We start from the raw sequence: 27,962 nt of genomic DNA on the forward strand, positions 1-27,962 counted from the left end.
CCCATTCCACGAAGCTCCTGATGAACAGGTATTGTGCTGACGTTGCTTCTAGAGGCAGTTTGGAACTCTATAGTGAGTGTTGGAACCAAGGACAGGTGATTTTTATACGCTACAGCACTCGGCGGTCCTGTTTTGTGAGCTTGTGTGGCATACCACCTCGTGGCTGATCAGTTGTTGCTTCTAGACGTTTCCACTTCACAATAACAGAACTTGCAGTTGACCGGGGCAGCTCTAGCAGGGCAGAAATGTTGACTGACTTGTTGGAAAAGTGGCATCCTGTGACGGTGGGCTTTCTATTGCCAATGTTTGTATGGAGATTGCATGGCTGGGTACACGACTTCAAACATGTGTCAGCAACGGGTGTGGCTGAAATAGCCTAATCCACTAATTTGAAGGGGTGTCCACATAGTTTTGCATATATAGTGTAGTTCTTACAGTTCTTACCAAGCTCACCTTGGAACTATGGAATTCTGGCCATGTTTTTATGTCTTCTGATAATAAATGGACAAAAGTTCCAACAAAAGATAGCTTACCTTTGGAGGGACAGACTATAAGGTCACAGCTAACGCTTACACTGACTAGCCAAAACCTAACCTTAACCTAATTTTAATACATTCTTAAATTAAATAGGTTTGGGCATCAGGCGTGTCCTTATAGCCTTTTCTACGTTTGGAAAGCAGTTTGTTTGGCATTTGTTTATGAACATTTGCAATCCCATCTGTACTAGTGGCAATATCAGAACTTTTGACTAGGTAGCCACTCACTAGGCCAGTCGTTCCCAACCTTTTTCGGTTACCTTACCTCCAACTGAATTTTGCTCTGACCAGAGTACCCTTAAAAGTATTCCCTCATATGTATTTTACCATGTAGGCATATAGACTCATGAGTCTTCTCATGTTCCCCCGGTTGGAAACCACTGCACTCGGCCTATAATCAGAAACTTAGCACCATTCCCTTAAATCAATGCTTTCCGGGAAAGTGAAACTTTCAGGCAAGCGATAACCAGCACAGTGCTGAAATGAAACTTATAAGACAGAGTGACCACGCCTCTTCCGTGCGTAAGAATATCATAGGGGGAGCATTGACTACGTGCTTTCTGACATGCATGTTTTCAAATCCGCCCTCTCAACCCAACCCCAGAATTCTCCTTCTCTGGGCGGTCAGTTTCAGGGACGGTTTAATTTCACTACTAGAAAGACGTAACACAGGAACAACAGAGGAATAACAAAGTACGGTTGTGTAGCTGCTATCTCCGCCCTAGTCAGCTTTCGATTTTGATAAATAGCGACGAAGTAGAGCACAGTCGCATTCATCTCGTTCAATCACAACCATGGCAGCCCAGGAATTTAATATTTTGCTGGCGACAGATTCATACAAGGTGAGTGTCATGATCGCCCCTAACTAGTAGTTACTTACTTTAAGCAGTAGTATTATCATGTTACTAATACGATACGTGTCGCAAGCTGAAGCTGGCAACATTTTAGCATTTGCATCAGTTATATTTTTCCGTCCCAGAAATGGTTGACGAAATGTTGTGGAAGTGCGCCTGACTAAGCTTCTGCCACAATGTAGCTGACATTCACTCGAGGGGACCTTATTTCAAGAACTAGTATTAAACTAACGTTACATTATATACAGAAAATGCCACGAACCTAGCACATAAAACAAAACCGAAATAATGCAAAGTAACTAGCAAAATTATTCAGACCATGTGTGCCACCCTCAATCGTTATTTATAATTTAAACAACTCTCATACTGAGTAGCCTAGCAATTTGACGCCTGACAAATACATTACCAATAGAGGTCAAAACGTAGCCTGGCTAGCTAGCTACCTATGTGGAATCAACAACAATAGCTGACAGCTAATGCTAAATAAAGGTTACATGCTAACTAGTTTATATGGTGTTTTGCTAGCCCTAGCTTAATACTAGCCCCATTTGCTAAAAGCTAGTTTGGTACTAATTGTCCACAGATTATATATATTTTTGGGCATACTTACATGTATACAACTTTTTCTCAAGCCTAGCTAGGTAACGTTAACTACCTCTGAGTGCACACGGCCAAACTTTATCGGAGGGCAATAGCCCGGCTCACTAAATGTCACTACCAAATGGCAAGGGTCCGCGTGATGACTTCAAGTTTGTAGCGACCCCCCAACTAATCGGTCAGTAAAAGTGTCAGTCTTAATCCTTTAGACCAGTGTTTCCCTGTCCTCGAGTATCCCCAACAGTACATATTTTTGTTGTTGCACCTGACAAGAACACCAGATTATACTTGCCAACTAATAATCAAGCCCTTGACAAGTAAGCATTGCACTGTAAGGTCTACACCTGTTGTATTCTGCGGCATGTGACAAATAACATTTGATTAGAAGTTGAATCCGATGTTTCTGTCCAGGGCTACAACAAAAATGTGTGCTGTTGAGGGGGTACTTAAGGACTGGATTTGGGAAACACTGTTATAGACCATTGATTTCAATCTCTAGTCTAAGGATCAGTCACAGTTTTGCCACTAGATAAGCCTATTATCTTATTGATTTGATACTGATCAGAACACAGTGTTGTAATTTCTACCAAATGTAGATATGCTGTCAAATGAATGGAGGAAGACAATTCAGAATCCGCAAGCATCACCCACTTCAGTGTTGTTGGCAGTGTCATTGACAGAAATGCCTGTCTTTACAAGTTCCCTTGGTAGTGCCAATAGGCATAATAACTGTAGCATACTGAATGAGCAGTGTTTGAACCTGAAGTAGGTTCCGGTACTGTATTATATTTAGGTGCAGGAGTTCCATAATACTTTGAACTAATATTTTATAAAAGGAACAGGAGCTCAAGCAGTTGAACATTTGAGGTTCCGGTACTCTGCTACGGTGAGCTCTTGCCAAAGTCCAGCACTGTGCATGGCACCCTTTTTTCTCCAGTTACATCCCAGTTGTCTCCAGGGCCTGGTTTGCTTCGCACATTGCCTAGTCATGGCATGTATACCTACATTATGTAATTCGTAGGCTCATGATAGAAATTATCCCTCTTACATAAGTGGAGTTCCACAGTTGGGTGGATGGTGATGCCAGTCAGACAAAGTCACAAGGTATGCATATGAATGGTATGTGTTTTGTGTTCCTCTGAAACCCTTATTAGGTTTGTTATGTATACCTATCTGGCATATTGCCGTGTGATATCCTTCAGTACAGCACCTGGAAAGGTAGTCAGTAGTCACACATTTATATTTATTGATTAAATGTGGTCAAGGGACGATCTTACTGTATGTAGGCATAGCCCTTGTATAATCCCTTCTGAGAATCCTGTATCTGTGCATCATGAGACTGTCAAGGTGAATATGATACGCTAATTATCCTTTATGGATATCCCCCAAATCTGAACAATGTTTACAGATACAACAACCTTCCATAACAGCATGGCCATAAAATCCTGGTTAGCCATCCTCTTTCTGTCCTCTCCCATCAATAGCTCTCTCTGTTGTTGCATAATCATGTTTATGCTATAGCTTACTTTTGGTAGACTTTGTGGTCCTCCTTTTGTATGAAGATTGAGGGCCCAGATTGACTTATGTTTTCACTGTGAAAACTAACATCACCTGTTAACCTTTCCAAAACACCATCTCACCCATTATGGGAAGATGAAGGCAACAGCGCAAAATATGGGCATCTCAAGTTTTTTTTCTCTATTTGTCCCTGGTTGCGATGACTCCCATTCCTCCAGACCTGACACGCCCAGAATTCCAGTCATGTGACACGTAATAACGTCTGATGCACTGGCACTCACTACAGCATCAGCTGGAATGTTTGCAAAACATCTGATTTGTTATTGCTAAGATCATGAGCCAAAACCTTATGACTTCAAGATCAGCATCAAGGGGAAAGGAGATTCTGAGAGGTAGGGAGAGTGAGAAGTAGAGGGAGAGAAAGTGTGGGAAAGGGCAGCTTGGAAAAAGATGGTGCTGATATTGCTCACACCTGCCTGTTTGCGCAAATTGTACATTTCCAAGTGAAGGGTAGTTGCTCTCAATTATTGAATTTGTGACCCTGGGCTCACAAAGGCCGACCTGTGTTTTGAACTGGAATGAGGAGAGCACCCCCACCCACTGGAGCTCATGTTTGGCAGTGAGAGACGTGGTACTGTACAAAGCATCACGTTGCACACTAAGCTCTTCACTTAGCCTAACTTAAGGGCTTTTTTTGCATTGGCTCCACTTTCCCTCTTGGCACATTCAGGGGCGAATCCTTTGAAAACAAAACTCAGAAATAATGCTGTTTTTATGTGCACTAATGAGCACTAATCAGTTGGAATGATGTAAACGATACAAAACAGGTTATTCTCTAAATGTATAAGAGAAGTGCTTAGAACATCTTCCAGTGTATTAAGGTTCATTCTAAAGCTCTGAAACAAACAGCTTTGACATTAGTCACTGTTTGATCTTATTTTGCAGGACTAAGCTCTCGTAGGAACATGAAATGTACCATTCTCATCATGGGCCTACACCTCATCTCTTCACTGACCTGGCTTATAATGTCGTTAATAACACGACCTCTAGATTCCAGTTAGTTTGTCTTTTCCCTTGACTCCCTTATGTTTCCTTTGTTGTAGCCTATTTTAACTGAAATTCTCCTCTTCCACAGATCACACACTACAAGCAGTACCCTCCCAATGTCAGCAAGGTCTACTCCTACTTTGAGTGCCGCCGCAAAAAGGGGGGCGCCCAGTTCAATGAGATTGTGTTTTTTGGCCTTCAGTACCTCCTGAAGAAGTATCTTTCAGGTATGCCCATTTTGTCTGTACTAGAGATTGACCGATTATGATTTTTCAACGCCAATACCGATTATTGGAGGACCCCAAAAAAGCAGATTTATTATAATATTTTTTTTATATAAAGATATTTGTAGTAATGACAATTACAACAATGCTCAATGAACACTTTTATTTTTACTTTAATATAATGCATCAATAAAATCAATTTAGTCTCAAATAAATAATGAAACCTGTTCAATTTGGTTTAAATAATGTAAAAACAAAGTGTTGGAGAAGAAAGTAAAAGTGCAATATGTGTTTAACGTTTAAGTTCCATGCTCAGAACATATGAAATCTGGTGGTTCCTTTTAACATGAGTCTTCAATATTCCCAGTTAAGAAGTTTTAGGTTGTAGTTATTATAGGACTATTTCTCTCTCTACCATTTGTATTTCATATACCTTTGAATATTGGATGTTCTAATAGCTACTTTAATATTGCCAGCCTAATCTCGGGAGTTGATAGGCTTGAAGTCATAAACAGCGCAATGCTTGAAGCATCGAAGAGCTGCTGGCAAACGCAGGAAAGTGCAGTTTGAATGAATGCTTTCCAGCCTGCTGCTGCCTACCACCGCTCAGTCAGACTGCTCTATCAAATCATAGACTTAATTATAATATAATAACACACAGAAATACGAGCCTTAGGTCATTATTATGGTAAAATCTGCAAACTATCATCTCGAAAACAAAACGTTTATTCTTTCAGTGAAATACGGAAGGAACCGTTCTGTATTTTATCTAACGGATGGCATCCATAAGTCCTAATATTCCTGTTAAATTGCACAACCTTCAATGTTATGTCATAATTATGTAAAATTCGGGCAAATTAGTTTGCAACGAGCCAGGCGGCCCAAACTGTTGCATATACCCTGACTCTGTGTGCAATGAACGCAAGAGAAGTGACACAATTTCCCTAGGTAATATTGCCTGCTAACATGAATTTCTTTTAACTAAGTATGCAGGTTTAAAATAATTTACCTCTGTGTATTGGTTTTAAGAAAGGCATTGATGTTTATGGTTAGGTTCATTCGTGCAATGATTGTGCTTTTTTTCGCCAATACGCTTTTGTTAAATCATCCCCCATTTGGCGAAGTTGTCTTTGTTAGGTAGAAATGGTCTTCACACAGTTTGCAACGAGCCAGGTGGCCCAAACTGCCACATATACCCTAACCCTGTTGCACAGAACGCAAAATAAGTGACACAATTTCCCTAGTTTAAAGAAATTCATGTTAGCAGTCAATATTAACTAAATATGCAGGTTAAAAAATATATACTTGTGTATTGATTTTAAGAAAGGCGTTGATGTTTATGGTTAGGTACACATTGGTGCAACGACAGTGCTTTTTTCGCGAATGTGCTTGTTAAATCTTCACCCGTTTGGCGAAGTAGGCTGTGAATCAATGATAAATAAACAGGCACCGCATCGATTATATGCAACGCAGGACAAGCTAGATAAACTAGTAATATCATCAACCATGTGTATTTAACTAGTGATTATGTTAAGATTGATTGATTGTTTTTTTTATAAGATGCGTTTAATGCTAGCTAGCACCTTACCGTTGCTCCTTGCTGCACTCGCATAACAGGTAATCAGCTTGCCACGCAGTCTCCTCATGGAGTGCAATGTAATCGGACATAATTGGTGTCCAAAAATGCAGATTACCGATTGTTATGAAAACTTGAAATCGGCCCTGATTAATCGGTCGACCTTTAATCTGTACTATAGACTTGTAAGGAAATTCCACTTGCAAGGAAATTCCACTTGCTTCTTTCATCTCCATTCTTTTAGAGTTCCATTCTTGAGTTTCTTCTTTCTCATTGTAGTCTGTTCTAGGCTAGTCAGTGTTCAGAGGTCACCTCAGCCCACACTGTGTGATGTGACTCCGTGGTACGTCACACAGTCATATGTTCTATTTACCACCAGTACTGTCCTTTGTCACATGATGTGCATGTATGACCCACTAAGTCACTTGGTGAAGGTTATGGAAAAACTTCCAAAACAAACCACAGATTACAGAAGATTTCATACACACAACCCCAATGGAACATTTGCAATTCAATCAAATGGCCACATCCATGCAACTATGACAGCCTAGATAAAGTTTGTTTAAAAATAAATAAAAAGGACCAACTTCAACTCATCTAATTTTAGGGTCTTCAGACATGGCAGTCAGCAGTGTTTGTATCTGGTCCCATATGCAGTCATGTGTGGAATGTGTGAACAGTGACCCATCACCCCTGAGAGGACCACTGAGGTTTTTTCCCCTGACTGCTGAGGTCCTCCTCCAGGCTAGGGTTTCACTCCTCTATCCAATCAGAGAGTCTCTTCCAGCCATACTAATCAACCATGCTCCACCACTGACTGTGTCTCTCTGTGGCACACCCACTGACACTCAATTTTGACTGAATGAAAGGGAATTGCAGTAAGTGGGGGTGGGACAGATCTATTTTTACACTGATAGCTCAAATGTTGCTTGACAAAATGTGGGCTAGTGAGTTTTTGGTTTGTTTGTTTCTGTCTGTGTTCATTTAGATTCATGAATTACTTTTTTCCATTGTCTCCCCTAATCAGGACAAGTCATCACTGAGGAGAAGATTCAGGAAGCCAAAGTCTTTTACCAGATGCACTTTAGACAGACTGTGTTTGATGAGGAAGGCTGGAGGAAAGTGCTGGAGGTAAGTGGGATGTCTCAATCAGAGACTAGACACACTCTTATTTTAGCTTTTCAATGAAGACTATTTTACTGATGCAGTCTCAACTGTTAGGCTACTCCCTGTAAGATGTTCATATGAACACACACACGCACACCGAGGTTGATTGTAGATTTTGATGCTGTTCCATCAGAAGTATGATGGCCGTCTCCCAATTCGAATCAAAGCGGTTCCTGAGGGGAAGATCATTCCCAGAGGGAACGTCCTCTTCACAGTGGAAAACACAGACCCAGATTTCTTCTGGCTCACCAACTATATTGAGGTAATTCTCTTCATATCCCCCTTAGTATCCCTTTCATTGTCATTTTGTTGTACTTCCTTTCTCTAATACAGCATATGTTTCTTAAACCCTGTGAGTGTACACACACACACACACACACACACACACACACACACACACACACACACACACACACACACACACACACACACACACACACACACACAACTCACCAGGTGGATTGTGTCAGATACTGGTCAGACAGAACAGAGCTGTGACCATGTTGGGCAGTAGTCCAGGGTTTGTCCCTGCTCTCAACAGACAGGCAGATGATCCAATCTTTATCGCACTCCACACTGCCCTCTCCCACCTGGACAAGAGGAACACTTACGTGAGAATGCTGTCCATTGACTATAGCTCAGCGTTCAACACCATGGTGCCCTCCACTAAGCTCAGGACCCTGGGACTGAACACCTACTTCTGCAACTGGATCCTGGAATTCCTGACGGGCCGCTGATAGTGGACTACAGGAAACAAAGGGCAAAGCACACACCCATCCACATCAACGTGGCTGTAGTGGAGTGGGTCGAGATCTTCAAGTTCCTATGTCCACATTATTAAGGAATTATCATGGTCTACACACCCCAACCCAGTCGTGAAGAAGGCAATACAATGCCTCTTCCCCCTCAGGAGGCTGGAAATATTAGGCAGGGGCCCGCCGATCATCAAAGTTCTACAGCTGCCCCATTGAGAGCATCTTGACTGTTTGCATCACCGCTTGGTATGGCAACTGCTTGGCATCCGACCGCAAGGCGCTACAGAGTGTAGTGCGTGTGGCCCAGTAAATCATCGGGGCTGCACTCCCTGCTATCCAGGACCTCTATACCAGGCGGTGTCAAAGGAAGACCCTAAAAAATGGTCCAAGACTCCAGCCACCCAATTTATAGACTGTTCTCTCTGCTACTGCATGGAAAGCAGTACCTATGCCCCAAGTCTGGAACCAACAGGACCCTAAACAGCTTTTACTTCCCAAGGCGTAAGACTGCTAAATAGTTAGTCCGGGTGGCTATTGGTTAACTATTTAACGATCTACATTGACCCTCTGCTGCTGCTACTGTTTATGATCTATCCTGTTGCCTAGTCACTTACAGTGCCTTCAGAAAGTATTCATACCACATGACTTGTTCCACATTTTGTTGTGTTACAGCCTGAATTCAAAATGGATTAAATGTATTTTTCTCTCTCACCCATCTATACACAATACCCCATAATCACAAAGTAAAAACATGTATTTTTGTAAATTTAGCTAATTTATTGAAAATTAAATATAGAATTATTGATTTTACGTAAGTATTCACACCCCTGAGTCAATACATTGTAGAAACACCTTTGGCAGCGATTACAGCTGTGAGTCTTTCTGGGTAAGTAAGAGCTTTCCACACCTAGATTATGCAACATTTGCCCATTTTTAAAAAAACGATATATTTTCATTCTACTTGAAAATTGGTTCTTGATCATTGCTAGACACCCATTTTCGGTTCTTGCAATAGAATTTCAAGTAGATTTAAGTCAAAACTGTAACTCGGCCACTCGGGACTGTTTTCTTGGTAAGCCACGCCAATGTAGATTTGGCCTTGTGTTTTAGGTTATAGTCCTGTTGAAAGATGAATTCATCTCCAAGGGTCTGGTGGAAAGCAGACTGAACCAGGGTTTCCTCTAGGATTTTGCCTGTGCTTAGCTCCATAATGTTTATTTTTTTATCCTGGAAAAACTCCAGTCCTTAATGATTACAAGCATACCCATAACATGATGCAGCCACGACTATGGTTGAAAATATGGAGATTGGTACTCCTTAATGTGTTGTATTGGATTTGCCCAAAACATAGCACCTTGTGTTCAGGACAAAAAACGAATGTCTTTGCCAGTTTTTTTGTAGTATTACTTTAGTGCCTTGTTGGAAACAGGATGCATGTTTTGGAATATTTTTTGAAATTCTGTACAGTAGGGCTGGGCAGTATACCGTATTTTACTATATACCGGTATTTATGCACGGACCAGTTTGGGGTTTTACTTTACCTTCTATAACGGTATTTGAATGTTTGGTTTGTTAAATGTGATACGCCGTGTGTAACGTTAATTTTTATAGTTTTCTCCGCTACTTGAGTCATCCCTCTCCTCTCTCTCCCCATGCCGCTTTCCACACAGACCAAGTCCCACCCCCTGTCACTCAAGGAGCGCATTTGTTGTTGCTTGACCACGAGACACTTTTGTTCAGTCTGCATGGTCAATGCAGCACATGCAACAATGTTGATGACAATTATGTTTCCACTTTGATCTTAATATAAATCCATAAGTGTTCTAGTTTTTCTTACATCTGCAAACAGCTAGTTTGTATTTTCTTAGCAAGTTAAGCTAAATCGTGTTAGCCACTAATGCTAATCGCTAGCTAACTAGCTAATACAAGTACTGAGTCAGAGCAAACGTAGCTAGCTAATACAGCCTGATAACAGTAAGGGTGGAGGCCTAAATCAGCATGTTTGTGCAACAGTATCTTCTAAATCAAAGAGGAATAGGCGAAGCATGAATATGTTGGCTATATGAATAAAGATTTAATGTATCCAAAGATTATAGGGTCCCCTAGGAACACTGAACATCACTTTTGTTCCTACCCTGTCACAATAACTCGTCCATGGCATTTTCATTTGTTGGCATGTCAAACAACACTGTATTCAAAGTGCCCACTATTATTTATATTCTAACTATAGAATTACAAACATTCTATTTCCGTGATTCCAAAATGCAGGAAATTATTTTAGGTTGAAGTTGAATTGAACACTATAAAACAATCCAAATGGAGAAAGACCCATTGAAATCATTTAGAATATATGTGTTGCCACCCTAGAGTCACGCACAACTCATTAAGCAAATGTAGAACTTTTTATTAAGAGAATGGATCAACAATATTGTACAGGCTTTGTTTTCACTCTGTCACTTAGGTTAGTATTGTGGAGTAACTACAATATTGTTGATCCATTCTCAGTTTTCTCCTATCACAGCCATTTAACTCTAACTGTTTTAAAGTCGCCATTGGCCTCATTGTGAAGTCCCTGAGCGGTTTCTTTCCTCTCCGGCAACTGAGTTCGGAAGGACACCTGTATCTTTGTAGTGACTGGGTGTATTGATACACTATCCAAAGTGTAATCAATAACTTCACCATGCTCAAAGGAAATTCAATGTCTGCTGTTTATTTTATTTGTGCCCATCTACCAATAGGTGCCCTTTGCGGGGCAGTGGAAAACCTCCATGGTATTTGTTTGAATGTGTGTTTAAAATTCACTGCTCGACTGAGGGATCTTACAATTATCTGTATGTGTGGGGAACAGAGATGACATAATCATTAAAAAATGTTAAACACTTATTGCACACGGGGTGAGTATGTGACTTCTTAAGCACATTTTTACTCTTGAACTTATTTAGACTTGCCATAACAAAGTAGGTGAATACTTACTAACTCATGACATTTCAGCTTTTCATTATGAATTCATATGTAAAAATGTCTTAAAGCATAATTCCACTTTGACATTATGGGCACATTTTGTGTAGGCCAGTGACAAACAAAATCCAAATTCAATCGATTTTAAATTCAGTCTGTAACACAACCAAATTAAAGTCAAGGGGTGTGAATACTTTCTGAAGGCACTGTACGTTACATTACATTACTGTAGCATACATTTATTCCCCCCTTCCCTTTTTTTACATTTTGTTACGTTACAACCTTATTCTAAAATTTCTAAAATATTTTTTCCCCCTCATCAATCTACACACAATACCTCATTATGACAAAGTGAAAACAGGTTTTTAGAAATGTTTGCAAATGTATTACAAATAAAAAACAGAAATACCTTATTTACATAAGTGTTCCGACCCTTTTCTATGAGACTCGAAATTGAGCTCCGGTGCATCCTGTTTCCATTGATCATACTTGATGTTTCTACAACTTTTATTGGAGTCCACCTGTGGTAAATTCAATTGATTGGACATGATTTGGAAAGGCACACGCCTGTCTATATAAGGTCCCACAGTTGACAGTGCATGTCAGAGCAAAAACCAAGCCATGAGGTCAAAGGAATTGTCCATAGAGCTCCGAGACAGGATTGTGTCGAGGCAAGGATCTGGGGAAGAGTTGAATGTCCACAAGAACACAGTGGCCTCCATCATTCTTAAATGGAAGAAGTTTGGAACCCCCAGACTCTTCCTAGAGCTGGCCTCCCAGCCATACTGAGCAATCGGGAGAGAAGAGCGTTGGTCGGGGAGGTGACCAAGAACCCAATGGTCACTCTGACAGAGTTCCTATGTAGAGATGGGAGAACCTTCCAGAAGGACAACCATCTCTGCAGCACTCCGCAAATCAGGCCTTTATGGTAGAGTGGCCAGACAGAAGCTTCTCCTCAGTAAAAGGCACATGACAGCCCGCTTGGAGTTTGCCAAAAGGCACCTAAAGACTCTTAGACCTTGAGAAACAAGATTGTCTGTTCTGAGGAAACCAAGATTGAACTCTTTGGCCTAAATGCCAAACGCCACATCTGGAGAACCTGGCACCATCCCTACGGTGGAGCATGGTGGTGGCAGCGGACAGTCTGAGCACTGATGGAGGGATTGTGCGTTCCTGTTGTAACTCGGGCAATTGTTGTTGCCATCCTGTACCTGTCCCGCAGGTGTGATGTTCGGATGTACCGATCCTGTGCAGGTGTTGTTACACGTGGTCTGCCACTGCGAGAACGATCAGCTGTCCGTCCTGTCTCCCTGTAGCGCTGTCTTAGGCATCTCACAGTACGGACACTGCAATTTATTTCCCTGGCCACATCTGCAGTCCTCATGCCTCCTTGCAGCATTCCTAAGGCACGTTCACGCAGATGAGCAGGGACCCTGGGCATCTTTCTTTTGGTGTTTTTCAGAGTCAGTAGAAAGACCTCTTTAGTGTCCTAAGTTTTCATAACCGTGACCTTAGTTGCCTACCGTCTGTAAGCTGTTAGTGTCTTAACGACTGTTCCACAGGTGCATGTTCATTTAATTGTTTATGGTTCATTGAACGAACAAGCATGGGAAACAGTGTTTAAACTCTTTACAATGAAGATCTGAAGTTATTTGAATTTTTACGAATTATCTTTGAAAGACAGGGTCCTGAAAAAGGGACGTTTCTTTTTTTGCTCAGTTTATATATCAGGTGTGTGGTAGGAAGGCCTGGAGAATCGTTCAAGACTCCAACCACCCAAGCCATAGACTATTCTCTCTGCTTCCGCACGACAAGCAGTACCGGTGCATCAAGTCTGGCACCAACAGGCACTTGAACAGCTTCTATCACCCAAGCAATATGACTGATTAAATAGCTACATGGACTATCTTGAGTTAACCTTGTATCCTCATTGATTGTTTTGGTCTATTCACACTCATACGACCCTACACACATTCTCACTCATTCATCTAATCACTCACACATACTGTAACATGCACATTTATACTGACTACACTCACACATACCCACTCACATACAAGCTGCTGCTACACTGTTTATTGTATATTCTGATGCCTAGTCACCTTACCCCTATACATTTCTACTTCCATCACTCCAGTATCCCTGCATATATGGTATTGAAACTGACCCTGTATATAGTATGCTTAAAGTTACTTACTTTTTGTGTTCTTCTTATTTCTCGTGTTTTTCGTTTTCTTCTAGTATTACATTATTGATTATTACATTGTTGGGTTTTGAGTTTGCAAGAAAGGCATTCCACTGTACTTGTGCATTTGACATTAAATCTTAACTTTATTCTTTGTTATTTTTCTATTTCAATTTTTTTCTCTCTGTTTTGTTGGGGACACCGTCATGGAGTCAAAGAAACCATTGCAATTCGCCTAATCAGGTCAATGAGGATGATTCCACCCAGTCACTCTGGCCTTTTTTCTGTTCAGGGGATAGCTTAGCCTGCCGGCACTGAGCCCAACACCAGCCACAGCTTTTGCTATCCAGCCCCCACCCATTTCTACTTCACTTCCAGCACCAATGGCACAGCCACGTCCCATTGTAAAGGTTTTAGAAGTCGTCTCTGAACAAAATCAACTTCTTCTCAAATCAAATGGTGTTTTAACGATCTCTGTCTGTGTTTCTCTTTTTCTCTCACAGACCATGCTGGTCCAGATGTGGTATCCCATCAGTGTGGCGACTATCTCCCGGGAGTTTAAGAAGATCCTGGCCAAGCACCTGAAGGCCACGTCAGGCAGTCTGGAGGGCCTGGACTTCAAACTGCATGATTTTGGCTACAGAGGGGTCTCCTCACAGGAGGTAAGACCAATGGCAAGCCCAGCCAGAAGAGGACTGGTCACAACTCTGAGCCTGGTTTCTTTCTAGGTTCCTGCCTTCTTGGGAGTTTTGGGCTGGGTATCTGTAAAGCACTTTGACAATTTCTGATGTAAGACAAAAAAGGCTTTATAAAATAGATTTGATGAAGAGTAACAGTCTAGCATAAGATATGCATATACAATGAAAAAAATATATAAATGCAACAATTTCAAAAATGTTACTGAGTTACAGTTCATATAAGGAAATCATTAATTAGGCTCTAATCTATGGATTTCACATGACTGGGAATACAGATATGCATCTGTTGGTCACAGATACCTTTAAAAAAAGGTAGGAACGTGGATCAGAAAAGCAGTCAGTATCTGGGGTGACCACCATTTGCCTCATGCAGCGCAACACATCTCCTTTTCTTAGTTGATTGTGGCCTGTGGAATGTTGTCCCACTCCTCTTCAATAGCTGGTGCTAAGTTGTTGGATATTGGCGGGAACTGTAACACGCAGTTGTACACGTCGATCCAGAACATCCCAAACGTGCTCAATGGGTGACATGTCTGGTGAGTGGAAGAACTGGGACATTTTCAGCTTACAGTAATTGTGTACAGATCCTTGCGACATGGCCGTGCATTATCATGCTGAAACTTGAGGTGATGGCGGCGGATGATTCACATGACAATGGGCCTCAGAATCTCGTCATGGTATCTCTGTGCATTCAAATTGCCATCCCTAAAACGTAATTGTGTTCATTGTTTGTAGTTTATGCCTGCCCATACATGTGGTCTGCGGTTGTGAGGGCGGTTGGACATACTGCAAAATTCTCTAAAACGATGTTAGAGACGGCTTACGGTCGAGAAATTAACATTCAATTCTCTGGCACTGCAGTCAGCATGTCAATTGCATGCTCCCTCAACTTGAGACATTTGCGGCATTGTGTTGTGAGACAACTGTACATTTTAGTGGCCTTTTATTGTCCTCTGCACAAGGTGCACCTGTGTAATGATCATGCTGTTTAATCAGCTTCTTGATATGCCACACCTGTCAGGTGGATGGATTATATTGGCAAAGGAGAAATGCATATGGGAAATTTCTGGGATCTTTTTTTTCAGCTCATGAAACATGGGACTTTACATGTTGCATTTTATATTTTTGTTCAGTGTAGTTGTTACCATTTACAAAATTTTAACCAGTTTCTGTTCATTCTGGTTATAGTAATGTTCCAATGAGACCTAAAGGCTCTGTCTCTCCTTTGAATACTACTGAACATAGTCAGCAATAATCTGCTACAAGAAATATCTTCATAGTGGGAGGGACATCTCAAACTATACTGAACAAAAATATAATCACAATGCAACAATTTCAATGATTTTACTGAGTTACAGTTCACATAAGGAAAATCAGTCCATGGAAATAAATTAATTAGGCCCTAATCGATGGATTTTGCATGACTGGGCAGGGGCGCAGCCATGGGTGGGCATAGGTGTTTATATTTTTGTTCAGTATAGTTTGAGATGTCCCTCCCACTATGAAGATATTTCTTGTAGCAGATTATTTCTGACTATGTTCCTTAGTATTCAAAGGAGAGACAGAGCCTTTAGGTATCATTGGAGCATTACTGTGACTATACCCAGAATGAACAGAAACTGGTCAAAATACTGGGGTTTTGGAGCAGACTTTTTCTTTCAATTGCACACTTCTGTCTGTGACAGTTTGAAACTAATGATTTTCCCTCCTTCTTTATCCCTATCAGTCTGCGGCGTTAGGCGGGGCGGCCCACCTGGTGAATTTCTGCAGTACAGACACTGTAGCAGGGCTACTGATGGCCCAGCGATACTACGGCTGCCCCATGGCAGGCTTCTCTATGCCTGCAGCAGAGCATAGGTAAGACTCATGCTCATGCTCACAAACAAGGCAATCAAACAATTTAAGTGCCAGTATAGAGACAAAGTAGAGTCGCAATTCAACAGCTCAGACACAGGAGGTATGTGGCAGGGTCTACAGTCAATCACGGATTACAAAAAGATAACCAGCCCCGTTGCGGACCAGGATGTCTTGCTCCCAGACAGACTAAATAACTTTTTTGCTCGCTTTGAGGACAATACAGTGCCACTGACACGGCCCGCTACCAAAACCTGCGGGCTCTCCTTCACTGCAGCTGAGGTGAGTAAAACATTTAAACGTGTTAACCCTCGCAAGGCTGCAGGCCCAGACGGCATTCCCAGCCGCGTCCTCAGAGCATGCGCAGACCAGCTGGCTGGTGTGTTTACGGACATATTCAATCAATCCTTATCCCAGTCTGCTGTTCCCACATGCTTCAAGAGGGCCACCATTGTTCCTGTTCCCAAGAAAGCTAAGGTAACAGAGCTAAACGACTACCGCCCCGTAGCACTCACTTCCGTCATCATGAAGTGCTTTGAGAGACTAGTCAAGGACCATATCACCTCCACCCTACCTGACACCCTAGACCCACTCCAATTTGCTTACCGACCCAATAGGTCCACAGACGACGCAATCGCAACCACACTGCACACTGCCCTAACCCATCTGGACAAGAGGAATACCTATGTGAGAATGCTGTTCATCGACTACAGCTCAGCATTTAACACCATAGTACCATCCAAACTCGTCATCAAGCTCGAGACCCTGGGTCTCGACCCCGCCCTGTGCAACTGGGTACTGGACTTCCTGACGGGCCGCCCCCAGGTGGTGAGGGTAGGTAACAACATCTCCACCCCGCTGATCCTCAACACTGGGGCCCCACAAGGGTGCGTACTGAGCCCTCTCTTGTACTCCCTGTTTACCCACGACTGCATGGCCATGCACGCCTCCAACTCAATCATCAAGTTTGCGGACGACACTACAGTGGTAGGCTTGTTTACCAACAACGACGAGACGGCCTACAGGGAGGAGGTGAGGGCTCTCGGAGTGTGGTGTCAGGAAAATAACCTCGCACTCAACGTCAACAAAACAAAGGAGATGATTGTGGACTTCAGGAAACAGCAGAGGGAGCACCCCCCTATCCACATCGACGGGACAGTAGTGGAGAGGGTAGTACGTTTTAAGTTCCTCGGTGTACACATCACGGACAAACTGAATTGGTCCACCCACACAGACAGCGTTGTGAAGAAGGCGCAGCAGCGAAAGAAGAAATTTGGCTTGTCACCAAAAGCACTCACAAACTTCTACAGATGCACAATCGAGAGCATCCTGTCGGGCTGTATCACCGCCTGGTACGGCAACTGCTCCGCCCACAACCGTAAGGCTCTCCAGAGTGTCTCCTGCCTGTTCACCCCGCTATCATCCAGAAGGCGAGGTCAGTACAGGTGCATCAAAGCAGGGACCGAGAGACTGAAAAACAGCTTCTATCTCAAGGCCATCAGACTGTTAAACAGCCACCACTAACATTTAGTGGCTGCTGCCAACATACTGACTCAACTCCAGCCACTTTAATAATGGGAATTGATGGAAATTTATGTAAAAATGTATCACTAGCCACTTTAAACAATGCCACTTAATACACTGCTCAAAAAAATAATTGGGACACTAAAATAACACATCCTAGATCTGAATGAATGAAATATTCTTATTAAATACTTTTTTCTTTACATAGTTGAATGTGCTGACAACAAAATCACACAAAAATTATCAATGGAAATCAAATGTATCAACCCATGGAGGTCTGGATTTGGAGTCACACTCAAAATTAAAGTGGAAAACCACACTACAGGCTGATGTAATGTCCTTAAAACAAGTCAAAATGAGTCTCAGTAGTGTGTGTGGCCTCCACGTGCTTGTATGACCTCCCTACAACGCCTGGGCATGCTCTTGATGAGGTGGCGGATGGTCTCCTGAGGGATCTCCTCCCAGACCTGGACTAAAGCATCCGCCAACGCCTGGACAGTCTGTGGTGCAACGTGGCGTTGGTGGATGGCGCAAGACATGATGTCCCAGATGTGCTCAATTGGATTCAGGTCTGGGGAACGGGCGGGCCAGTCCATAGCATCAATGCCTTCCTCTTGCAGGAACTGCTGACACACTCCAGCCACATGAGGTCTAGCATTGTCTTGCATTAGGAGGAACCCAGGCCCAGCATATGGTCTCACAAGGGGTCTGAGGATCTCATCTCGGTACCTAATGGCAGTCAGGCTACCTCTGGCGAGCACATGGAGGGCTGTCCGGCCCCCGAAAGAAATGACACCTCACACCATGACTGACCCACCGCCAAACCGGCCATGCTGGAGGATGTTGCAGGCAGCAGAACGTTCTCCACGGCGTCTCCAGACTCTGTCACGTCTGTCACATGTGCTCAGTGTGAACCTGCTTTCATCTGTGAAGAGCACAGGGCGCCAGTGGCGAATTTGCCAATCTTAGTGTTCTCTGGCAAATGCCAAACGTCCTGCACGGTGTTGGGCTGTAAGCACAACCCCCACCTGTGGACGTCGGGCCCTCATACCACCCTCATGGAGTCTGTTTCTGACCGTTTGAGCAGACACATGCACATTTGTGGCCTGCTGGAGGTCATTTTGCAGGGCTCTGGCAGTGCTCCTCCTGCTGCTGGGTTGTTGCCCTCCTACGGCCTCCTCCACGTCTCCTGATGTACTGGCCTGTCTCCTGGTAGCGCCTCCATGCTCTGGACACTACGCTGACAGACACAGCAAACCTTCTTGCCACAGCACGCATTGATGTGCCATCCTGGATGAGCTGCACTACCTGAGCCACTTGTGTGGGTTGTAGACTCCGTCTCATGCTTCCACTAGAGTGAAAGCACCGCCAGCATTCAAAAGTGACCAAAACATCAGCCAGGAAGCATAGGAACTGAGAAGTGGTCTGTGGTCACCACCTGCAGAACCACTCCTTTATTGGGGGTGTCTTGCTAATTGCCTATAATTTCCACCTGTTGTCTATTCCATTTGCACAACAGCATGTGAAATGTATTGTCAATCAGTGTTGCTTCCTAAATGGACAGTTTGATTTCACAGAAGTGTGATTGACTTGGAGTTACATTGTGTTGTTTAAGTGTTCCCTTTTATTTTTTTGAGCAGTGTATAATGTTTACATACCCTACATTACTCATCTCATATGTATATGTATATACTGTACTCTACCATCTACTGCATCTTGCCTATGCCGTTCTGTACCATCACTCATTCATATATCTTTATGTACATATTCTTTATCCCTTTACACTTGTGTGTGTATAAGGTAGTAGTTGTGGAATTGTTAGGTTAGATTACTCGTTGGTTATTACTGCATTGTCGGAACTAGAAGCACAAGCATTTCGCTACACTCGCATTAACATCTGCTAACCATCTGTATGTGACAAATAACATTTGATTTGATTTGAAACACATACACACTCACGCTTTAACACACTCACTCACATATTCCCTTTCACATGTAGCATCACACATTGTGCTTTGTGGTTTTTGACTTGAACAGCAAACATGCAGCCCTAGGTGTAGGGATAAGAGGTTTTCAGTCCAGCAAGTCTACTGAAAATCTGTTTCTTAAAACCAATTTCATCTTCTCCCTGTAGTACGATCATCTCGTGGGGGCGGAGCAGGGAGAAGGAGGCCTTTGAGAGCATGCTGGACCAGTTCCCGACAGGGCCGGTGTCAGTGGTCAGTGACAGCTACGACATCTTCAAGGCTTGTAGACACATCTGGGGGGACAAGCTGAAGGAGCGCGTGATAGAGCGGAGCGAAGACTCCTGCTTGATCATCCGGCCTGATTCAGGAGACCCCGCAGAGACCCTCATCGAGGTGGGGGAACACACACCTACCTTCCTTTTGGGATCCCTCATAGTCAAGTATGATCTCGCTCCAAGTGTTACAGGTCTGGGTTGTGGTGTGGGTCTGGCTGGCCATACACACACACGGTACATACAGTTGAAGTCGGAAGTTTACGTACACCTTAGCCAAATACATTTAAACTCAGTTTTTCACAATTCCTGACATTTCATTCTAGTAAAAATTCCCTGTCTTAGTTCAGTTAGGATCACCACTTTATTTTAAGAATGTGAAATGTCAAAATAATAGTAGAAAGAATGATTTATTTCTGCTTTTATTTCTTTCATCACATTCCCACTGGGTAAGAAGTTTACATGCACTCAATTAGTATTTGGTAGCATTGCCTTTAAATTGTTTAACTTGGGTCAAACATTTCAGGTAGCCTCCTACACACTTCCCACAATAAGTTGGGTGAATTTTGGCCCATTCCTCCTGACAGAGCTGGTGTAACTGAGTCAGGTTTGTAGGCCTCCTTGCTTGCACACGCTTTTTCAGTTCTGCCCACACATTTTCTATGGGATTGAGGTCAGGGCTTTGTGGTGGCCACTCCAATACCTTGACTTTGTTGTCCTTAAGCCATTTTGCCACAACTTTGGAAGTATGCTTGGGGTCATTGTCCATTTGGAAGACCCATCTACTAGGATTCATCTTTTGCATTGTTCAACAAAGTGCCTGAAAGAAATAACATGACGTTTGTTCACTTTAAGTGATTTACCTGAGAAAGTGGAACATGGGTTCCAAGCTTTAACTTCATGACTGATGTCTTGATGTTGCTTCAATATATCCACATAATGTTCCTTCCTCATGAGGCCATCTATTTTGTGAAGTGCACCAGTCCCTCCTGCAGCAAAGCACCCCCACAACATGATGCTGCCACCCCTGTGCTTCACGGTTGGGATGGTGTTCTTCGGCTGCCAAGCATCCCCCTTTTTACTCCAAACATAACGATGGTCGTTATGGCCAAACAGTTCTATTTTTGTTTCATCAGATCAGAGGACATTTCTACAAAAAGTACGATCTCTGTCCCCATGTGCTGTTTCAAACCATAGTCTGGCTTTTTTATGGCGGTTTGGAGCAGTGGCTTCCTTGCTGAGCGGCCTTTCAGGTTATGTCTATATAGGACTCGTTTTACTGTGGATATAGATACTTTTGTACCCGTTTCCTCCAGCATCTTCACAAGGTTCTTTGTTGTTCTATGATTGATTTGCACTTTTCGCACCAAAGTACGTTCATCTCTAGGAGACAGAACGCGTCTTCTTCCTGAGCGGTATGACGGCTGCGTGGTCCCATGGTGTTTATACTTGCGTACTATTGTTTGTACAGATGAACGTGGTACCTTCAGGCATTTGGAAATTGCTCCCAAGGATGAACCAGACTTGTGGAGGTCTACAAATCTTTTTCTGAGGTCTTGGCTGATTTCTTTTGATTTTCCCATGACGTCAAGCAAAGAGGCACTGATTTCGAAGGTAGGCTTTGAAATACATCCACAGGTAGACCTCAAATTATGTCAATTAGCCTATCAGAAGCTTCTAAAGCCATGATATAATTTTCTGGAATTTCCCAAGCTGTTTAAAGGCACAGTCAACTTAGTGTATGTAAACTTCTGACCCACTAGAATTGTGATACAGTGAAATAATCCGTCTGTAAACAATTGTTTGAAAAATGACGTGTGTCATGCACAAAGTAGATGTCCTAACCGACTTGCCAAAACTATAGTTTAACAAGAAATTTGTGGAATGGTTGAAAAACTAGTTTTAATGACTCCAACCTAAGTGTATGTAAACTTCTGACTTCAACTGTAGTTAATTTCCAGTTTCCATCCAAGTTCATCCAAGGTCTACTTCTCTTGACAATGGGTCTACTGCAAGGGATGTTTTTTGAAAAGAGCAGTTAGTTAAAAGTTGCTCTTGGCTGTTCTTTTATGTTTTATTGTTTCTAAGACAAACTTGCGTTCTTGTTCAGATTGGATTTCAGGTTACATAGTGTCACCCTTGGGACCTACATGCTTGGTGTGCTCTACACTTAGCTCTTATTGATTACCTTTGAAATGTCACTCGTCTGTGTGGGGGTTTCAGTTGCCTATTATTGTCTCTTCGATTCAAGTTTCAAAGTTTGGATGCAGTACTTGACTACCTATTCCCTCCCCAGGTGATAAAGATTTTGGAGGAGTGCTTCGGTTGCTCTCTGAACTCTCAAGGCTTCAAGGTGCTGCCATCTTACCTGCGTATCATCCAGGGCGACGGCATTGATCTCAACTCAGTGGATGAGGTAAGAAAATAATTTAAACACACCACCCACAAACACCCCTCTGGAAATACCCTTATTGCATGTACCACATTGTTTAACTGCTATCTCTCCCTGTAGATCCTGGAGAAGTTGAGTGACGAAGGCTGGAGTGCTGAGAACGTGTTCTTTGGCTGTGGGAGCGCCCTCCTTCAGAAGCTCAACAGAGACACACTCAACTGTGCCTTCAAATGCAGCTATGTGGAGACCAATGGGAAGGGGGTACGTTACTCACTTATTTACTTTCATACAGTGCCTTCAGAAAGTATTCATAACCCTTGACTTATTCTACATCTTGTTGTTACAGCCTGAATTTGCACATTATTCTTTAAAAAATTCTTCAAGCTCTGTCAAGTTTGTTGTTGATCATTGCTAGACAGACATTTTCAAGTCTTGCCATACAGTTTAACCTGTCTAGGACTGGCGGAACCCCTCGCCAACAGCCAATGAAATTGCAGGGCGCCAAATTCAATCAACAGAAATCTCATAATTCAATTTTCTCAAACATACAAGTATTAGACACCATTTTAAAGATATAATTCTCGTTAATCCAACCACAGTGTCCGATTTCAAAAAAGCTTTTCGGTGAAAGCAGAACATATCATTATGTTAGGTCAGCAACTAGTCACAGAAAGCATACAGCGATTTTCCACCCAAAGAGAGGAGTCACAAAAAGCAGAAATATTGATAAAATGAATCACTAACCTTTGATATTCTTCATCAGATGACACTCCCGGGACAACATGTTACACAATACATGTATGTTTTGTTCGATCAAGTTCATATTTATATCCAAAAACCTCAGTTTACATTTGGCTTTGCCTCCAAAACATCCCGTGAATTTGCACAGAGCCACATCAAATCACAGAAATACTCATAATAAACATTGATAAAAGATACAAGTGTTATTCACAGATTTAAAGATATACTTCTCCTTAATCCAACCGCTGTGTCAGATTTCAAAAAAACTTTACAGAAAAAGCAAACCATGCAATAATCTGAGTACGGCGCTCAGAGACCAACACAACCCAAGAAGATATCCACCATGTTGGAGTCAACATAAGTCAGAAATAGCATTATAAATATTCACTTACCTTTGATGATCTTCATCAGAATGCACTCCCAGGAATCCCAGTTCCACAATAAATGTTTGATTTGTTCCATAAAGTCCATCATTTATGTCCAAATTACTCCTTTTGGTTCGCGCGTTCAGTACACAATCTAAACTCACGACGCGCGGGCAGGTTCAGGCAAAAGCTCAGACAAAGTCCTATTACAGTCCGTAGAAACATGACAAACGAAGTATAGAATCAATCTTTAGGATGTTTTTAAAGCCAATTTAAGTCAAAACTGTAACTAGTCCACTCAGGAATGTCATCTTGGTAAGCAACTCTAGTGCATATTTGGCCTTGTGTTTTAGGTTATTGTCCTGCTGAAAGGTGAATTTGTCTCCCAATGTCTGTTGGAAAGCAGACGGAACCAGGTTTTCCTCTAGCATTTTGCCTGTGTTCCATTTTTATCCAAAAAAATTCCTTAGTCCTTGCCGATGACAAGCTTACCCTTAACATGATGCAGCCACCATACTTGAAAATATGAAGAGTGGTACTCAGTGATGTGTTGTGTTGGAATTGCTTTGTATTCAGGACAAAGCTCATTTATATAGTGCAGTTTTACTTTTGTGTCTTATTGCATGTTTTGAAATATTTTTAATCTGTGCAGGCTTCCTCCTTTTTTTGCCATATTAGCACTGGCATGAAATCAGTCAAAACACCCCAAAACAACACATAGTATCAAGAACAAGGTGAAACAAGCTGAAACAAGCCACTTATGATTCCCCACATGGTGGTTTCTTGTCATTGTTGCTAGCAATCTGGCCATCCAGAATCACAACACGCTGACTTCTGCCCCATGGAAGCGTGCACATTGTTTTAGTGACATTGTCAGCTAACCCATCTATTAGATACACCATCCAAAGTGTAATTAATAACTTCACCATGCTCAAAGGGATATTCAAGGTCTGTGTTTTTTATTTTTACCCATCTACCAATAAGTACCCTGCTTTGGAAAACTTCCCCAGTAGCAGTGCGTGGATAGAATCACTGAGCAAGTGAAGCCAGTAAAACATCCATATTACAACCTATGCTGTGAAAATTGCATTGTTTGCTCTATTAACCTATTTGTTCATATTCCACTGTGATATACAATAAGGCCGTGACAACAAAAAGACAACAGTCACACAGTGGCAAAATAAATTCCACTACAGGTACGTTTGTTTCATCACAAAACCGGAGAGCAACATCTGTCCACAAAGCAAATATTGCATGTAACAAACACTTATATGACCTGCAACATGGTCAAGCAAGTTAATGTTTTGGACAGTTTACTAAACAACTACTGATTTTAGAACCACGGAGTTACCTCAGGTCAGCACAAAGACCACAGGGAGCACTGCCTCCTCTATTTCGACACCATTCCAACTTAAACATTTAAAAATCCTCACATTAACAAGGCTATATATGCTTAGTTTAATACACTGAAAACTAACTTCAAGATAGCAAAAACAATTTAGTCCTAACAATGTTGCTAAATATCGTGTGTTGCGAGCGAAACATATCTTTTTTTTTTACTCATCCTACTTGTAGACTTGTTGAACGCTGCACCAGGTCAACCCACAGTTGAGCTCAATGCTAATTATTTTAATTGTTTTATCAAGGGAGGCCAAATGCTTGTTGGCATCAATCAATCAAATGCTACGGCCACAACATGTCATACTCTTTTAGTCCAGACTGCATAAGATACATGGGCTACACATACTGAGACAGAGGTTTTCCCTCGCTCTGAATTTCTTCGGTGAGATTCAGCTACTTCCGAATTGACTGAAAATTATGAGAGAAAAAAAAAGTCATTCAAATAAGCCTGGCTTCCCTTGGCGTCCATGAATACACGCCACTGAACCTTTGCGGTTGAGTCGGTGTTTAAAATTCACTGCTCTACTGAGAGACCTTACAATTATATGTATGTGTGGGGTACAGAGATGAGGTAGTCATTTTGAAAAATCATGTTTAACGCTATTATTGCACACAGTGTGAGTCCATGCAACTTATGTGACTTGTTAAGCACATTTTTTACTCCTGAACTTTAGGCTTGTCATAACAACAGGGTTGAACTATTTATTGACTCAAGACATTTCAGGATTGTATTAATTTGTAAACATTTCCAAAATCTACTTTGACATTATGGGGTATTGTGTGTAGGTCAGTGATGCAAAATCTCAATTTAATCAATTTTAATTTCGGGCTGTAACACAACAAAATCTGGAAAAGGTCAAGGGGTGTGAATACTGAAGTCACTAAGTGCTTGAATGAAGATGAAAAGCAGCCATTTTTACCGACTAAGCCTTTCATTTGATCTAATAACGAGGGCATTGAGACATCTTTTGGGAATCTAAAATGGCAAAATCTTTAATGGGTTATGAGGAATACCTCATATTTTGTAGTGATTGTGGAATGCTCAAAGGAAACCTGTCCTGGGAATCAGTCTTTTTTTGAGAATGAGCTGTCACAATTGATTTTCTGTGTTTACAAACAACCCACACGAATCAAAGAATTTAAGCCTTCAAAGGAGTTTGAACAAAGGTGATTTTAACATGTTTCTGTCTGGTGTGTTTGTGTTTTGTCTAGATGGATGTGTACAAGCAGCCTGTGACCGACCCGTCCAAGGGGTCAAAGAGAGGTCTTCTGTCGCTTAGGAGAAACTCTGATGGCTTCATTGAGACTGTGGAGCGAGGGATGGGCAAGCCAGAGGAGGTGAGGCCTTAAAAAGGGGAAGATGTTTCACCTTGGAGGAATAGAGCACACATGCTCACCTCTGTGTGATTACTGTGTCAACAGTTGTTTAAGTCTACATTTTCTAACACACATGTCTTTTTCGTAGTCTCATGTTTCACTGACTCTCTGGTGTGTCTTTCTCAGGACATGCTGGTGATTGTGTTTGAGAATGGCTCCATCGTGCAGGAGTACACTTTGGAGGAGATCCGGAAGAATGCTCGGCTCCAAGAAGACGATATCACCCCTTCCCAACACAACCAGGACGATCCCAAGAGCCTGGAGCTGCACCAGAAACACATCATGAACGGGGTGCATTAAGCAACCAATACACCCACCTGTAAAGCAATGCACTGACTGTCCGTAAACTGGAGGCATAACATATAATGAACTGGGTTTCCTCATTGCCAGAAGGCCTACTACAGTTCACCATTAGAGTGCTCTGATTGTCAGGGAACATAAGAATGGTCTTATTGGAGCTGCACCATAAGCAAACTTTTTTTAAATTTGGGATGCAGTAATCTTCAGCACTAGAGTCACATAATGGACTACTGATCATCAACCTAAATGTAATTCCTTGTTCAACACTTCAGCCCATTGGACCAATGACTGACCTGCTGTCTCGTGGTTTAGACCATGAGTCTTTATGTTGTACTTCTATGTTTGTCTGAAGAGCACATAATATGCATCACTATTTGTGTTATCAGGCAGCATATGATATCGGGCATTTCATGGCAACACCTGTAGAGTGGAAGGATTCATCTGATTAAGCTCTTTAGCAGGCTTTGAAGAGCTGTTATTACTGTTCTATTTCACTAGACGTAGAGTTAGTTTTAGAATTGACTGATCCTTGTTTTTAGTCTGTTAAGCAGAATTTTTGTAGTACATTAACTGATTCTGTTTGACATTTTTTAGCCATGATAGCAATGCTGCACTTTGCAGAATCCTAACTTAATTTTGAACTCCGACTTTTGTGTGTTGATGTCACTAGGACTGGTGTGCATGTGTTGTATACATGCAAATGTAGTTATGCGCGTGGGTCTCAAATTGGGATTCTGTAAGAGAAATGTGATGGGGTTTTTGTTCTAATTGATTGATATAACAGTGTGCTATTTATGTTGACCACAAGCTTCCTAAGACTACATCAAAGACTATTGAAATGTATGGGCTCCAGACTTGTCTGACCTCATACTTTTGTTCTCCTGCCTTTGGAACCATTGCCATTCGAATCAGTCATCTGGGTTTTTATTTTCCTTTCCATTTGAATCCCCATTCTCTGTACAAATTCAGCGTGAAATGAAGTTCTTTCTTTTGTGAATCGATTTGCTTCGGATGCCTTTAATTGTCTGTGATGTACATTAAATGCGGGTCTGTGTGACTGGTGCTGTCCCAGACTGCTCTTCAGTCTGGTGGAGACCCAAGTTAATTAAGACAATGCTGTGGTTTAGATCTTTTAGCCCTTTTCAGCACCATATTATCTAAAGCAAAAATAATTTTAGTGTTCTGATTAATTGGGCAAGAAGCAGTTGACCCTACCTCTTTTTCTATATAAATTATATTGTTACTGTACATGAAGATTGATACTAATGGTATATTATTATTATTATTATTGTGTAAATACCTTAAGAAAAGTGTGTTCTGCTTTTAGTTAGTTAAATGTGACAGCATTAGTTTGTTTTTGAGTTTTACAAAATCTATATTGTATGACAAAAAATAAATATGCTCTTGACTGAAAATTATTTAGTATTTTCTTCTGCCCTATGATATTGATCTTAAATAACACCAACCAAGTATTTCTCCAGTTTACTGATGTTTGTTCCTTAAGGTTTCCAAGACATGAATACTGGTAAATCATGTACAGTAATTACCTAACTGTAGTTATTTATTATTAGGAATGGTGCAGTAGTGGGCTGGATTCAAACCTACGCCAACACAGTGTAATGCCTCATGTCCACCAGATGCATTAAACTGTTTG

The 27,962-nt window shown here is 41.9% G+C and overlaps 1 protein-coding gene across 1 annotated transcript; it reads left to right on the plus strand.

Annotated features, from left to right (window-relative positions):
- The first annotated feature begins 1,149 nt into the window (after positions 1-1,149).
- nampt2 (nicotinamide phosphoribosyltransferase 2) lies at positions 1,150-27,723 on the plus strand. The gene is made up of 11 exons (XM_039008976.1): positions 1,150-1,378; positions 4,641-4,779; positions 7,380-7,483; positions 7,653-7,781; positions 13,921-14,079; positions 15,842-15,972; positions 19,628-19,853; positions 22,029-22,148; positions 22,245-22,385; positions 25,844-25,969; positions 26,135-27,723. The coding sequence occupies exons 1-11, from the start codon at positions 1,331-1,333 to the stop codon at positions 26,306-26,308; spliced, it is 1,497 nt and encodes a 498-aa protein (XP_038864904.1). The 5' UTR covers positions 1,150-1,330; the 3' UTR covers positions 26,309-27,723.
- Positions 27,724-27,962: the final 239 nt, after the last annotated feature.

This window comes from Salvelinus namaycush, chromosome 2 (assembly GCF_016432855.1).
Source record: "Salvelinus namaycush isolate Seneca chromosome 2, SaNama_1.0, whole genome shotgun sequence".
NCBI classification, from domain to species: Eukaryota; Metazoa; Chordata; class Actinopteri; order Salmoniformes; family Salmonidae; genus Salvelinus; species Salvelinus namaycush.